The following is a 13,726-nucleotide window of genomic DNA, read 5'->3' as shown; positions in this document are numbered from 1 at the left end:
AAGCCATGGGAAGCATAATTGTTGCCGAACGGCGCACACTTCGCACGCTCGGTGGAAAATCATGTGACTGGAAACCGCGAGGTGAGGATTTGACGGTGCAGCTGTGATGGCAGAACGTCGCCCGTGCGACTTCTCCTTCTCTTATGTACCGCGAATTTTGTCGCACGGCACGGTTTACATAATTTCGATCTATATAACAGGAATAACTGTCGCGGATTGGGTAATGAGCTCGTTTCTGCGAGCACGCGGATCCGCGTTTCGCTGGAAGACACGCAGAAATCGCGGAAAATCATGTCTGTCACGGCTGGTTTATCGTTGTTAGATGGGAGATTTCGAAATGATCAGTTTGTCGGAATAAGAAATTGTTAAATAATTGCGCGTGAAAAAGAAATTTCGCGACAAGTTTTAGCGATGAAATTAAAATAAAAAAGTTGTCTCATGTTGCAGGGTACAATGTGTGTTCCCAGAATTCATTTAGATAATAATGCACTTTATATATATTATATTACATAGCCAAATATAATTAATTTTCTCTTGAGAAAGAAGCTGAAATTCATAGTTTACTTTATTGGCGGGTTGGTTAATTAAAAACGGTATCTTCCTTCTTTCTATCCAATCTATCTTAATTAGCACATGTAATTTAAGCTTTGCATAACGAACTCTTATATTTTAAACAGAATAAATTTTATTTCGCCAGTGCAATAATAGAATAACAATTAAAGGAATTTAAATCGACCGTAACTGGCAATATATAACGATGTTCATATCGGTAAAGACGTTATATATTGCCAGTTAGGGTCGATTTAAATTCCTTTAATTGTTCTTATATTTTATTTTCGTGCTCTGAGAACCCCTATATCTGCTGTTAGCATAAAGGCGTCGGTTTTCACGGTTCTTCTCGCCGGAAAGAAAACGACGCTAAATCGAGCGTGCCGAGTTCAACTGCAGAGTCTCTGAACCCGTCGCCCCGGGGTCAGGAATTCTACGCGAGGGTCAATCACTGTCACTTGCATTGTCACTTGCTGATCGAGATTTCTTAAAAATATCGTTAAATTTGGTTAATCGCAGCAAACGCAGTGCGATACACTCGATTCTATAAAAATGAAGAAACCTTATTAAAAACAGGAACTTTATTGCCTTTGTTTATGGTCCAGTTTATCTTCTCCATTCGCACGAGACGGAAGTAAAACTCTAATATTACTGCAACATTGCCACGTAGTTTATGTTCTATTTCCACGGAACAGTAAACTGCTGCATTTGGGTTATAAAATTGAGGATGCTACATCGCATGAAGTTGATGGCGGTAATAATGATGACGAGGCAATGCCATGTAGTGTGGGTCAAGATTATATCGCGATCTCCTTTTATGGATTACCGTTGTAACGGCAGATTTATCCACTTCTATTTTATCGACGACGCTTTCAGCGTTTTATGAATTCAAAATAAAAGAAACAAAATTATCAATAACAGCCACTTAAAGAAGGCACACAAGTGACGTGCAAATTATTCTAAATTGAGTGTCATGTCCGTATTAATCGACAGATGTCCGATGATACGTCTAATAATCTTGATATTAAATAGCAATCTAATACAGACGTTACTATTATCTATGCCAGTCTTCTTTAAAAAATGATTTATTTGTCTATTTAACAAATCTAACGTAATAACTTTGAATCACACTGACAAAAAACAAAGAGATATACGTTCTAAGTATAATAGATTGACAATCTGATAAAAATCTCGAATTACCGCTAAGAAGCTAAAAGACGATAAGCCACGTGCGCGGACGGAATCGTCAATCGATACCATATTTATATGTACGTTGTATCACTGCACGCTGCACATCGCATCCCGATAAGAAGTCACTCCGCGAAGGACCACACAGAAGCGCGCCTTCTCAAATTCGCTCGCCGGGAGGATCGGCCGTGTCCGGCCGCGAACGTCTACGAGTAGCTGACAATTGACACCCCGTTTCCGGTCCTTCAAGCGACGATACAAAGGGAGCAGCGATGTCCTAAAGAAGAAAAGGGGGCACGTGCCCTCATCGCGTGCCCCCGCTTTTACGCTATGGCCCGTGTTCTTCGCAATGTGTTCTCGGTACGTGGAACATAATACGGTCATGCTGGAAAGCTTCCTTCCTTCGAACCCGCGCCGCGCCGACGTGCGTAAGCTTCTTCTGGAGCCATATGGTATCGGGGGCTTCTTCCTCCTCGCCCGAGATGAAAGCGAAACCGCATGTTGTTACTATACTCGTTGCACGGGCGAGTGAATGCGCGTGCCGTCACGAGGATGCAATTCGAGTGATAGACGTGCCACGAACGTGCCATTCTTTAAGCCGGATGCATGACTTAACTTAAAACATTTCTCGCCAATTGATTATGTAATCAACCCTTAGAAAGAGAAATACCCTCAAGTTCTGTAAATACTTTAATTGCTCTTTCCTGTTATATCAATATGTTTCGAAGAAGTAGACTTAATTAATATGTTGATTTGTTAGACACATATCTGGCATCCAAGTTAATATGAAAATTTATTGGATGCTTCTGGCACATCTAATATATGGATTGCTTTAGTTTTATGTGTCAATGGCTATGCGTTCAGCAGATCATTTATTTTGCAATTGTTGGAAGTTTTCTGAGCTCAGATTAGATTATTCTTTTAGATTTAGAAGAATGATCTGAGTTCAGAAAACTTCCAACAGTTGCAAAATAAACGTTCTGCTAAGCATTGACAGGCATCGGTCTGTCCGGGCTGCGGTCCACTTGACACCGCACAAATGCTTCGAAGCATTCCTCTTCTCCTTTCTTTCAATGAAGAAAGAAAGTGAAGAAGAACGCTTCAAAGCATTTGTAGCGTCAAGTGGACCGCAGCCATAAATTGGTAAATTAAAACCTAAAAGCTACTTAGATATAGTATACACATACAGATATATACATATATCGTACGTATTCATTTCAATAATAACAAAGTCATCATCTACTCTATAGCGAATTAATGATAATGATGTACGTGCGCTGTACGTATTATGAATGAATCGAATAATATACATTGCAGCAATGAACTATACGGAAGCGGACGGATTAATTGCAAAAATTGCTACATGAAATTTCTTGACGTATACGAAAAATTTCCTCAAAGATTTCTCTCGCTCAAGCGATTTTAATTCCCTTCTTTATTCTTGGTAAATTCTTGCAAAATTTTTCATAAAATCCGAGAGAAAGTTTCGTTGATATTTTTTCTGGAAATTAATAAGTCATCGATCGACAAAGAGAATGCAGCTGTTTATGCAACACACCGCCAAGAGTAATTCGTGACCAATGGAAATACCAGAGACAGTTGGTTCACTTCTATTATTTTTTTTTAATATGAATGGGACAAGCTGTGTGTAGTGGACCGACGGGATATGGATCGTTTTCGAGTTTACATCCTGTCGCCTCTCGAAAGGCGGAACGGACATGGTGTCGCGTGCCGGCTTCGCGTTTTTAAAAGAATAAGACAGCTGCGACGGGGAGAGTCTCCCTTTCGCGAAGAAAGTGCCGCCCCTTTCAACTTTTACGGTGAAGTATTCTTCCCGAGAAATATTCCAAAAGTATTTTATTACAAAGAAAGCTTTCGCAAGAATGTAGCAATTCTATATTTTGTCATAATGAGCAAATATTGTGTAAAAAAAAATAGAGAAACACTATAGTACGAAACGCGAAGCACAAGGAAATGGAAACAGAAACGCCCATCAGGAAATTCTGTTATTTCATCTGCTGCGTATCTTATTATGCGCAAACATTAGCACCATCGCATTTTCGATCTTCAATTCACTACCGTGCAATAAAAAACAATTACATATGCATGCCAGAATAGTTTCTTTTCACGAGATGTGCGTGAAAGTGGCGTTTCGCTGGAGAAACGCTATGTTATCAACGGCAAACAATTATACAGACATAATATAATGCTGCTTTGTACACACTTAATGTAACAATCTAACAATCTAGCAACTTTCGTAAAATGGACGTTCAAAGCCAACTCGGCACATTTGTTCAGTTGAATTGTTCATACAATTATAGCAAACTAGATAAAGGATCATTTATGATGCACATGCCCTTTAAAGCAATTGTATCTAATATTGAGCGAATTTGAAAATATGTAGATTGTTATTAACTCGTTAACTGCGAAAAGATTCAACATTTCCAGTATCATAAAAAATAAATCGCAATTTTGGATTTTCTAGAACTAATTCTCAATTTAGAATTAATAAAATTCATTATAAAAAACTTGAAACTCCTTTTATTAAATCGATTATAAAATGTAACTTATTTTCTCGAATTTTGCATTCCTCGTTCGACATTTATTGTTATTCGCTCTATTACTAAATTGCTCGTAACCGCTTCAATTTAGTCGACAATCTTTTATAGTTTCCATTTCTTTTTTTCTGAAGAAACAAGATTGATGAATTATTTACATACATTTAAGCATGTTGTTTTGATTACCTATATACTTGTAGCATGATCCGGCACACTAAGGGAAGCAGAAGGTCGGTGATAGACGGTCGCAGCAATAATTGGTCCTTCCTCTTCTGCTGATTGTTTTAAACGAGAACAACTCGACTAACTTTAAGTCCCCCGTTACTACCAACACGCGCGCGATTATTAGCGACACATAGCCGCAGGGCGTGGAATGCTCGCATCCGGTTTGTAAACTGTGGAAGAGCGACAAAGCGTCCTCTTCTATCCTGGCCCGACGTAGATACGGTTGGAATAGGGAAACAAGCTTAGTTATCATACTTGCGACTTGTCAAATGCTCTTCCAACGGAAGACAAATTAACGCGTAATTGCGACCGCGAAACACATCTTGCATTGGCGTATGTATTGATTTACGTCATGGTTAGCCTTCGACCGATCGTATTACGTTTCATCAGATATATTTGTTATTTTACAGAATTTTATGTTGAGATAATATGTTGTACACTTCATATAATCGTATTTTTCTTATACACATTCTAGACTTTTATTTTAAAAAACCAAATTTGGCTTAAAATTATTATTAATAATTAATAATGTTTTTATTAGAATAAGTATTGCAAATAATTCAGAATTTCCTACTTAATAAGTTTTATTTAAATTGAATTAAGCTCACTCGATTACATAACTCAATTCAATGGCTTAAATTTAGCTTTACGATTAGTCATAGTTTATGAACGGAAGTTAACGTACTATTTAAGTTCAATTAAATGCATCTACTTGAAGTGTTGATTGGAAAGCGAGCAGAAATATTTAGATGCACAATTGCATTAAAACAATTTTTGTTCTTATTCAACTTTATTTTGCAAATATTGCGTTGTTAATATTTTCTCATATATATATATATATAAACCCATGTTTTTTTTCAAATTTATTTTATTGCAAAAAAGTTGTCGTAAACTAATATTACGTCTAAATTATTTGTACATCATAACACTGATTTATCTATGTGGTATCATTGTTTATAAATCTAGTCCAGATACTCTATTTTTTTCTGATCTATTTAGCGTCGACACAACTGTGCGGGAGTGATAATTTATCTTCCAAAGTGTATATAATGCAGAGTACAGTAATATAAGCTGGCACTCATCGTTGGATAGTGCGTTCTTCATGTACGTAACACGCGTGCCGAAACATCCATTAAAGCTTTTCGTCTGCTCTCAAGTGTTGAAGATATAATTTGGTAGAACAGTAGAGGTTTGCACAGCCAACATGAACGATCTCTTACAATTTATTACTGGGTAACATATATCTCATTGCATAAATATTGCGCTTGATATATTAAAAGTAAGTATTATTATGTTTTGTAATATAACAAATATAGTTGAAATTGACAAAAACACAACATTTCTCTTTACTTACATTAGCAAAGATATGTTTTCAAGAACTTCTCGATGCTTAAATATCTTTAAAATTATTTGTTTTTTATGAAATTTTTGCTAAGAAAAAATAAACACTAAAGTCACAAAGAAATGTATACCGTTAAACCATTACGAAGCGGTGTACAACCAGTCATGAAAAAAGACAAAGAAAAAGAAATTTATTCCATTTTTTTCACGATACAATATCGAAGCGATATTCGACGCCACTCCATAATTTACCTGGGATATATCATTTTTCGCAGTGATACGGGCGCACGGGATAATTCGCGGGAGTCACGAAAGGGCTCAAAGGGAGAGCACGGTCGTGCATCCGTGCACACGATCACGGCCGCTGTTTTTCCTTTGTGCCGGTCTCCTTCGTCTTTCGTCCAATCACGTCGCCACGCTTCGTATCTCGACCGGCCAACTCGCCCTTGTTCCCAGTCAATGCACCGACGAAGTCTTCCGCTGGACGCACACCTGACTGCGGCCAGCGTAACCGCGACGATAACACCGACAAGGGCGGATTATCGTGACTTAAGGTACGGGAGTTACCATGAATAATGCAACGTCGCGCCAGGAGCCGCACGCCATGAAATTTATACGAAAAGGGACCGCTCTCCAATCTTTTTTGTCAGCATTAATTTAAATCACACTTCTAGTTTTACGTGGTCTACAAAAATAATCGCAATAAAACAAAATTTACCTGAATTTTATTTAATGATTAATATTAATATGGTTAATAATTCATATAATTAACTGGCGAGGTTATCTGGGTATTGAAACTATATGAAAATTGTTACGACATATATTTCTTAAGGATAAATCCGTTTTTCAATCGGCTAGAATTTTGACATATCAAAATTGCTTTTCCTTCCGCGAAACATCGTTGATATTTCAAATTATCGTTTACAGATCGAAAATCAGCAAGCGGCGAAATACGATGACGTTCCGTCTCATTTAACCCATCCTCTTGACTTCACTTGACCAAGTGTCAATAAGTCGTACGCCATGACGAGAACAAAATTCACCACAAGAAATTTAACCTTGGCTCACAATGTTTTTTTTTCGAATCGGTAAATTTCAAATAAGTTGAAACATCATATTGTCTTCGATTTTTATGGTAAATTAGAATTTTCCTCAATAGCTGACGGGCGATTATTCGAGGCACATATTAGCATCAAAAAAATGGATAAGAAAACGCTTCCCGCGATAACATCGCTGGGGGTTACGCCGGGAAAACGCAGGTGCAACGTGCACCTGCAGTCAATAAATTCTTTTTTGTGCAGTCACAATCACACCTATATATAGGCTGTCGAACGCGAGACTTCGATGACGTATATCTTACCGAACTATTTCCAGTGGTTCGCCGTAAAACTAATATTGGTGTCGTAATAAGCTGTGAGTGAGTTCGACGGGTTCGTTGCACCGGAAGTGTCGTGTTCGTGCTTTAACTCTTTCATCGGGGGCGTAGGAAACTACGGAATTGAGACAGTTTGTCCGTCAACGATAAAAAAGGTACTCGGGGAAATCGCTTTTTCTTTTTTACACGATGTTTATCACTATTGCATATCTAGTCATGAATGATAAGATTACTTTCTCCGGAAAATAATTTTCTGCAATGCAGCACTACATGTTGTGGGCGACGAAAACACGTTTCATGACGTGTTGAAAATCATTAGAAATATTAAAATATAACAATTCGTTGGTTATTATATGAATATAATTTTTTTCTGCATCACCCGTTACATCGTAGGGAAAAGATATATCGTATCGCTATGGCGCCACATTAGTCATTATGTTATTCAAGTTACAATTAATCATGATGGCTTAACAAACGCTTTTTTCATTCACTCATATAATTCTGTGAGATAACACTAATTAATTTTGAATGTCATATATTCATAGCCATTGAAAAAAACGAATGATACTGGCGCCATACCTATAATAAGAATATCACTTATTGTCACCACTCATATCAACCCTATTTACGTTCAACAACACGAGTGTCGTTGGAATCATTAAGATATGATTAAGAAAATGTATGTACAAATAGGTAAAAATAAATCTTAATGAAGATTTAACTTGAACAAGATAGGATATATACACTTATACTTAAATTAATGAATAATAATACTTTTTAAAAATACAATCGAATGGATTATGACTGCATTATTCTTCCTGACACCCGATACGTAAGTCCACAGACGCAGATATGCCATGGTACTGGCGCCGTGGCTATTATTACGTTGTTTAACTCATATAATACGCCGTAACACGTACGCTACTGCACCGTGTATTACAATCGTTTACGCGTTTCAACGATCCGGTTCACACGTGTGCGTGTACGAAGTCGGCGCTCACATGTGCGCGAGACACGGTACGCTGACCGTCGTCGCGTCACGTCGATGCACCATGTGCATTACGCGTAATGCGCGTTCGATCCGATTGTTCGGGATAAAACGTATACTTTAAAAAAGACACTAGTTTAATTACTTTTAATCAAATATCTATATATTTTTTTTCTATAATGCTGATGTAATGTTTTGTTCATTACAAGAAAAGAAAAAAAAAAACTAACGTAAAACGTTCTAAAAAAATTTTTTTTCTACATAAATATAAATTATAGCAAGCTAGATTACACAAATTAATTAAAAATATAATTTATGGCATAAATAAAAAATAGAGATTGATAGATTGATTAGTTAGCGATATTGATATCAAGATATCCGCATTTTGATGCGTCTCAGTAGTTTTCTTTTCCCTAATCCTAATCATTGTCTTCAAACTATCGGATTCTTTTTTATTTTAAATTGGAAATTTACAAGTATCTGATACGGAAACGTACGCTTCGATATTGAATCGTTTCTACGGTTATCGACTCTCATCTCTTCCGGCCGGTCCGTTTGGACCCGCGTACTATCATATATTTGTATGAGACGCGAGAATTTCCGGTTGTTTTGAGTCCTTGTATAGGTCTCATCCGGTCAGCTTTTGAATATCGGACAGACGGTCCGTTCTCCGGATCAACTGCATCCTATTCAACATGATCATTGACATGCAGTCCTGTGCATCTCGTTGGTTGACTTCTGCAGGATGCAATTCACTCCTATATTATATTCAGACATTTAAATTCATATTTAAATTCAGATACTTAAAAAAATCCGTATCTAAATTCATAAAAATATCATCAGATTTTATTTATTTATGTCTTTAATTGCAAGCAGCTCTCTATTTATCTCCGAGCTATAACATATTTTATTACAATAAATTATATAAATTGTTTATTTTTAATCCGTCTATTTTATTGCTCGTAGGTGCTGTTCAAATGCTTGAAAAATAACAGTCAATTTTACAGTTATTCGTGCCGTTCCCTTCTTTATTTCATTGTTCACCGCCAGGACGTCGCTATATAACCTCGGGATTTTCTACATCGCCGAGGAATAAACGGAGCCCACGCTCCTTCCGATTTTCTCAGACTTCAACGAAAAAGAATCACGCGGTGATAAACTCCGCCGAGTCCATAAAACGCTACGGATTGTCAGGGGTCAGTCGCATGACAGTTATCGTCAGTGGTGCCTCTCGTGTTATGCGGCCGAGAGCCGCTCTCTCCAAGAGCCTCTCCCGGTTATTATGAAATAGCAACGGAACCGAATCGGACGTAGGCAGTGCGCGGCGTCGAGATGCGGCGACGCCACCAAGCCATCTGGCGCACAGTGCTCCCATTCACTCTTTCTTCCGACGTTCCGACCACCCTCTCCCAACCCTTCGTCCGCCGTTGTAGTAAGTTTCTTCATTCGGCTTCCCCTTTCTCGTTTTGCCGACGCGCCGACCGCGGTATATCACAGCGACGAGATATCAACGCTTGCGGAGTCGCCGCGATAACCGTGTTTGCGTTAGCTCGCTGCGCGTGGAATTATTGCGACCAGAACGCACAAACGTTACGTCCCGGTGGCCTTCATAGTGGCGTGTAGTGGCGATCGGTATACGCGATAACGCTGCGACTACTTCTGTTTGCTCGAAACTTGTACCGAAAACGTGTGAAAAGACCCGTATCGTTTGGTACCCCTACTGCTATAAATATAAATGGGTTGAAGGTATATTATATAAATATATAACAGAATTCTCTGAGCCACCTGGTTTCTCTTTAAAATGCACGTGCAAGAATTGACCGAAGCGTACGACAAAGAACTACGTCCAGAATGTATACACTGCGGACACATTCTTTCACTATGTGTAACTCAACAATCAAACGAATGATCGGGAACAAAATAAATGGTCGCACGAAACTTTGAGAGGCGACACTGAGATCCCTCTATCTCCAAATTTCGCGTCCTTGTCGATTGTCATCGATGCCGATCAATGCTGTTCCTTCACGCGATTCGGCAGTCACGATATGATTCGCTTTCACCACGACGCGACATTATACGTCGTGTATTCGTCCACAGAAAGGATGATCTGCGGTTTCGCACCGCGGTCAAGATACACGCACGCGTCCGCTCCCGTCTCGGGCGTCAAACTTCCCAGAGTTACAACGAAGGGAACCTGTTCGCACATCATTAATGCTTTTGGCCGAAGCGAGAGAAGATCCCGATCCCGGGCTCTCACATTACGCTTCCTCGCGACCGCATGAATTAATCATTTCATCCTGTATCCCGTCGCACTGTGTAATTTTTCTTTCGTCAGGCCTGTCCGCAGTTGTTTCCTTCCTTACCGCGATAAAAGACGTACCGTTACGAAAGTGGACTTTAAAAAAACCCACTTTCCGGTTGTTAAAAGATGGGATAAATACACACGTTTGATATTTTAACGCCTGAAATACTTACGGATGACAAATGAGTTGTTTAAACATTAGTAATAAAAAAAAACCAATTATAATTTAAAAAATTAGGTAAATTCAATTTCTTATTCGAACTATTATGCATGTATTTATTACGGTAATTATAATAGTAAAATCGAAAAAAATAACCCGAAATATTCTCTAGCATTTTGCACGCAGCGTCATTTAAAAGAGAAATTGACTTGTGTGCGTAAGATATGAATAACAGAGCTTAAATGTCTTTTAACTCTTTCGATCGCTATGTACCACCCCTTCGCGCCTATACTGCATTGTGCCGCGATGTCGGGCCATTGTTATGCGAGATCTATAAAGGCTGACACGGAGCTGTAAGAATTTTAAGTGTAACAATCAGCATTGTTCGGCATCGCGCGAACGAGAAGCTTGACCATCTGCACTGGAGGCTGAAACCGCAATTGTCGTGCGGCCAGATGTTGAATTGTACATTGAACGGGGAAAACGGTTAAGGAAAGGATCTTTTTTAATTGTAGAAACAAAGACACGGGGGCACGAGTGACTCATGAATTCTTGCATAATGCGACTTTTGCAAGCGACCACCTGCTTAAGAAATGATTATAATCTCATTTCGAAATGTATCTTTGTTCTTAAAATTTGACATCTCTCGACAAAATTACAATTTTTAATTTACACATTTCACATTTTCTCAGTTTTGTACAAAATTTATTGAATGCCTTCTGACGGTGAGTGTTCAAAGAACACCCAAGAACGTTCAGCCGCATATTTAACAATGCGATACATATTTTTTCACAGTTGTTACACAATACTGCCAGACATATAATGATCTTTCGAGATATGACAGGTTTCAATACTTTCCCAGTATGAGCAATCAAAGACGTTCAAATAGATTTCCCATCAGAATGCAATTTCTCGTCCTACGCGGTGACACGATTGGATATTTCGTAGTCTCGTGGTGACACAAGACCTTTTGACGCTTTGGTTGGCAAGTAGCCGGTATAGTATATTGCAAATGCATTGGCACGCGTTTGCACGTAATAGTATGCGTAAAGACTGGAGACGCCAACGTTATAGCTTCAAATTCTTCGAAGAATTCTCTCCGCGAACCACTCGTATCCGTCTTCGATTGCGGTTATCGTTTTATTATAACAACTGATTCCTGAAACTAATAAATCCATAGAAGCTCCTTCTATATGTCAGTAATCTAAATAGGGTCATCAATATTAATCAATGCCAATGGTAGTATTCCTTTAAAAAGACGATGTATCCATGATATCTCTTTCAGAGTTATCACTGAAATTATATAAAGATAAGAGAACGAACGTTAAAATAAAATTGTTACATCTTTATTAATAAGCAGAATGTCACTGAGGATAAAGCATTACTTCACTTTGGAGTCTGATACAAATAAAAAACATACAGATTGTTATAAACACTACGAAATTATATAACTAGAATGTTATCGTTCAGTCTTACAAGATTATGATTTTCAGCCGCAAATTGGGAAATTTTTACAATGTTTTATATCCCTCTTGTATGAAATTTATGATCCACGCCGTTTCTACCGTTTCTCGGTCTTGCACATTATCGAATGCTCCTTTCGTTTTACGAGCGTGTAAAACATCTAATTTAACGGCGCGTACATCGCGCTTTCGGATCGCCCAAGTTTAACCAGGCAATAATTCGCGGTAGCGTGAATGAGCGTTACTCGCGGGATGAACACTTTCGCGCGCGCGAGCGGCCGGCTATCGCGAGTGCTTTCACCAGTAGCCCGTGACCAATCCCTGACGACATTCACGGCTCGGGAATTTTTACGATAATCTTCATGAATGAAATTCACTCGTTCTCGATTCGCTGCAGCATACGAAATTCGTGAATGCTTTCTAATGCCGTGTATTTCATATACGCATCAATAAATATATAGATATGAAGCTTTTCTTTGTCAATATCATCCATTAAAGTAATTTAAAGATAATGAAAAGACTTTTTTTTACACATTCTACAGATATAATTCATCGATATTTTTCTCATACTATATTGAGAAATTTCCTGCAACATGATGAAATTATCCGCGACAGATCGCGTGGTGAATCACGTAACTCTGTTCGTGAGACATATTGATATTTTCGTACATCTCTACGGTTTCATTGCGTCTCTGCGTCATATCGCGTATAATCCGATTGTGCAAAACGCTGAGCGATCGTCGAAACGTACTTGAGAAGTGAACAAGCGTCATATATATTGCATAATATGCCGATTAACTCAGCGTTAAGCAACGAATTCCGGTTCACTGCCGACTCGAGTGTTAAATCGCGGATGTAGAGCTATGCTATTCCCGGGTGATAAATGGTCAAGCATTTCAATTAGGAATTATCATACAGTGGCATTGAACAGGACGAGAACGCTCGATCGGGCGAGCCGGATGAGTTTTGCCAAGTGAGAAGTGTTCCGCTGAAGAACGATCTAGTTTCTAACCATCAATCCGTTTATTAAATCTTGCATTATTTTATATTTTTAGCTATATATGTATATTAAATTTGATTAAATTTTTTCACAGCGTTTTGCTGTGTGTATAGAAACGACAAGTATTCTATTTAATTATTTTCTTTTGTAGATTTTTTTTTTCGAGGAACCATTGCTTCTCAGACAGCTGCTTTAATCCCTTTAAAACCTTTATTTTCAAAGCTCTCATGTCCGATTACCGGATTGGAAATTATTTTTAGAGATCTAGTGAGATTTCCGGTGGTGATCAATTAGTGAAATTTGTAGTTCCAGTTTCTGCTTTTTTCACGGTACACTGGACACTTCGTTCTCTCTATAAATAAGATGGTAGAACAGCATCTCCTTTTCGTTTATCTGTCCCGCTAGCGTCTCGGCTCAATCGGCGCTTTTCCACTGTCTGTCTTATCGGTGCCGTTTACCCGTTTTTCCACGAACTGCTTTCATATCCGTAAAGAAATAAAACTGGTGATTAGCGTACGTTGTTCGTAAGAATAGAACGAGATTCAAGTCGAACGAGATAACGGCGCGAGCGCGGCGT

At 38.4% G+C, this 13,726-nt stretch overlaps 2 protein-coding genes across 4 annotated transcripts in view; one reads left to right on the top strand and one right to left on the bottom strand.

The window, feature by feature from the left end:
* Rau (RA domain-containing protein rau) overlaps nt 1-13,726 on the bottom strand; it is a 62,710-nt gene that overhangs the window by 8,904 nt on the left and 40,080 nt on the right. The gene's annotated exons all lie outside the window — the stretch shown is intronic.
* Nucleotides 5,459-9,037, top strand: LOC143902595 (uncharacterized). 2 transcript variants are annotated; one of them, XM_077415642.1, is made up of 3 exons: nt 5,459-5,753; nt 6,137-6,415; nt 6,789-9,037. In XM_077415642.1, the coding sequence occupies exons 1-3, from the start codon at nt 5,725-5,727 to the stop codon at nt 6,835-6,837; spliced, it is 357 nt and encodes a 118-aa protein (XP_077271768.1). In that variant the 5' UTR covers nt 5,459-5,724; the 3' UTR covers nt 6,838-9,037. The 2 variants fall into 2 exon arrangements, 1 of the variants encoding a protein (XP_077271768.1); XR_013258422.1 differs by having other exon boundaries at nt 5,459-5,799; nt 6,137-9,037.

The sequence above is a fragment of the Temnothorax americanus genome, unplaced genomic scaffold, assembly GCF_048541705.1.
Source record: "Temnothorax americanus isolate GAGA-0224 unplaced genomic scaffold, ASM4854170v1 Scaffold4, whole genome shotgun sequence".
NCBI classification, from domain to species: Eukaryota; Metazoa; Arthropoda; class Insecta; order Hymenoptera; family Formicidae; genus Temnothorax; species Temnothorax americanus.
This window is presented reverse-complemented; position numbering and strand designations above follow the sequence as displayed.

Excerpts from the sequence above, each read along its gene's own strand:
- LOC143902595 (XM_077415642.1), top strand. The coding sequence starts at position 5,725 with ATGAACGATCTCTTACAATTTATTACTGG. Across the intron at positions 5,754-6,136 it reads CTCTTACAATTTATTACTGG|TGATACGGGCGCACGGGATA; the intron begins GTAACATATATC and ends CATTTTTCGCAG. Across the intron at positions 6,416-6,788 it reads GCGGATTATCGTGACTTAAG|ATCGAAAATCAGCAAGCGGC; the intron begins GTACGGGAGTTA and ends TATCGTTTACAG.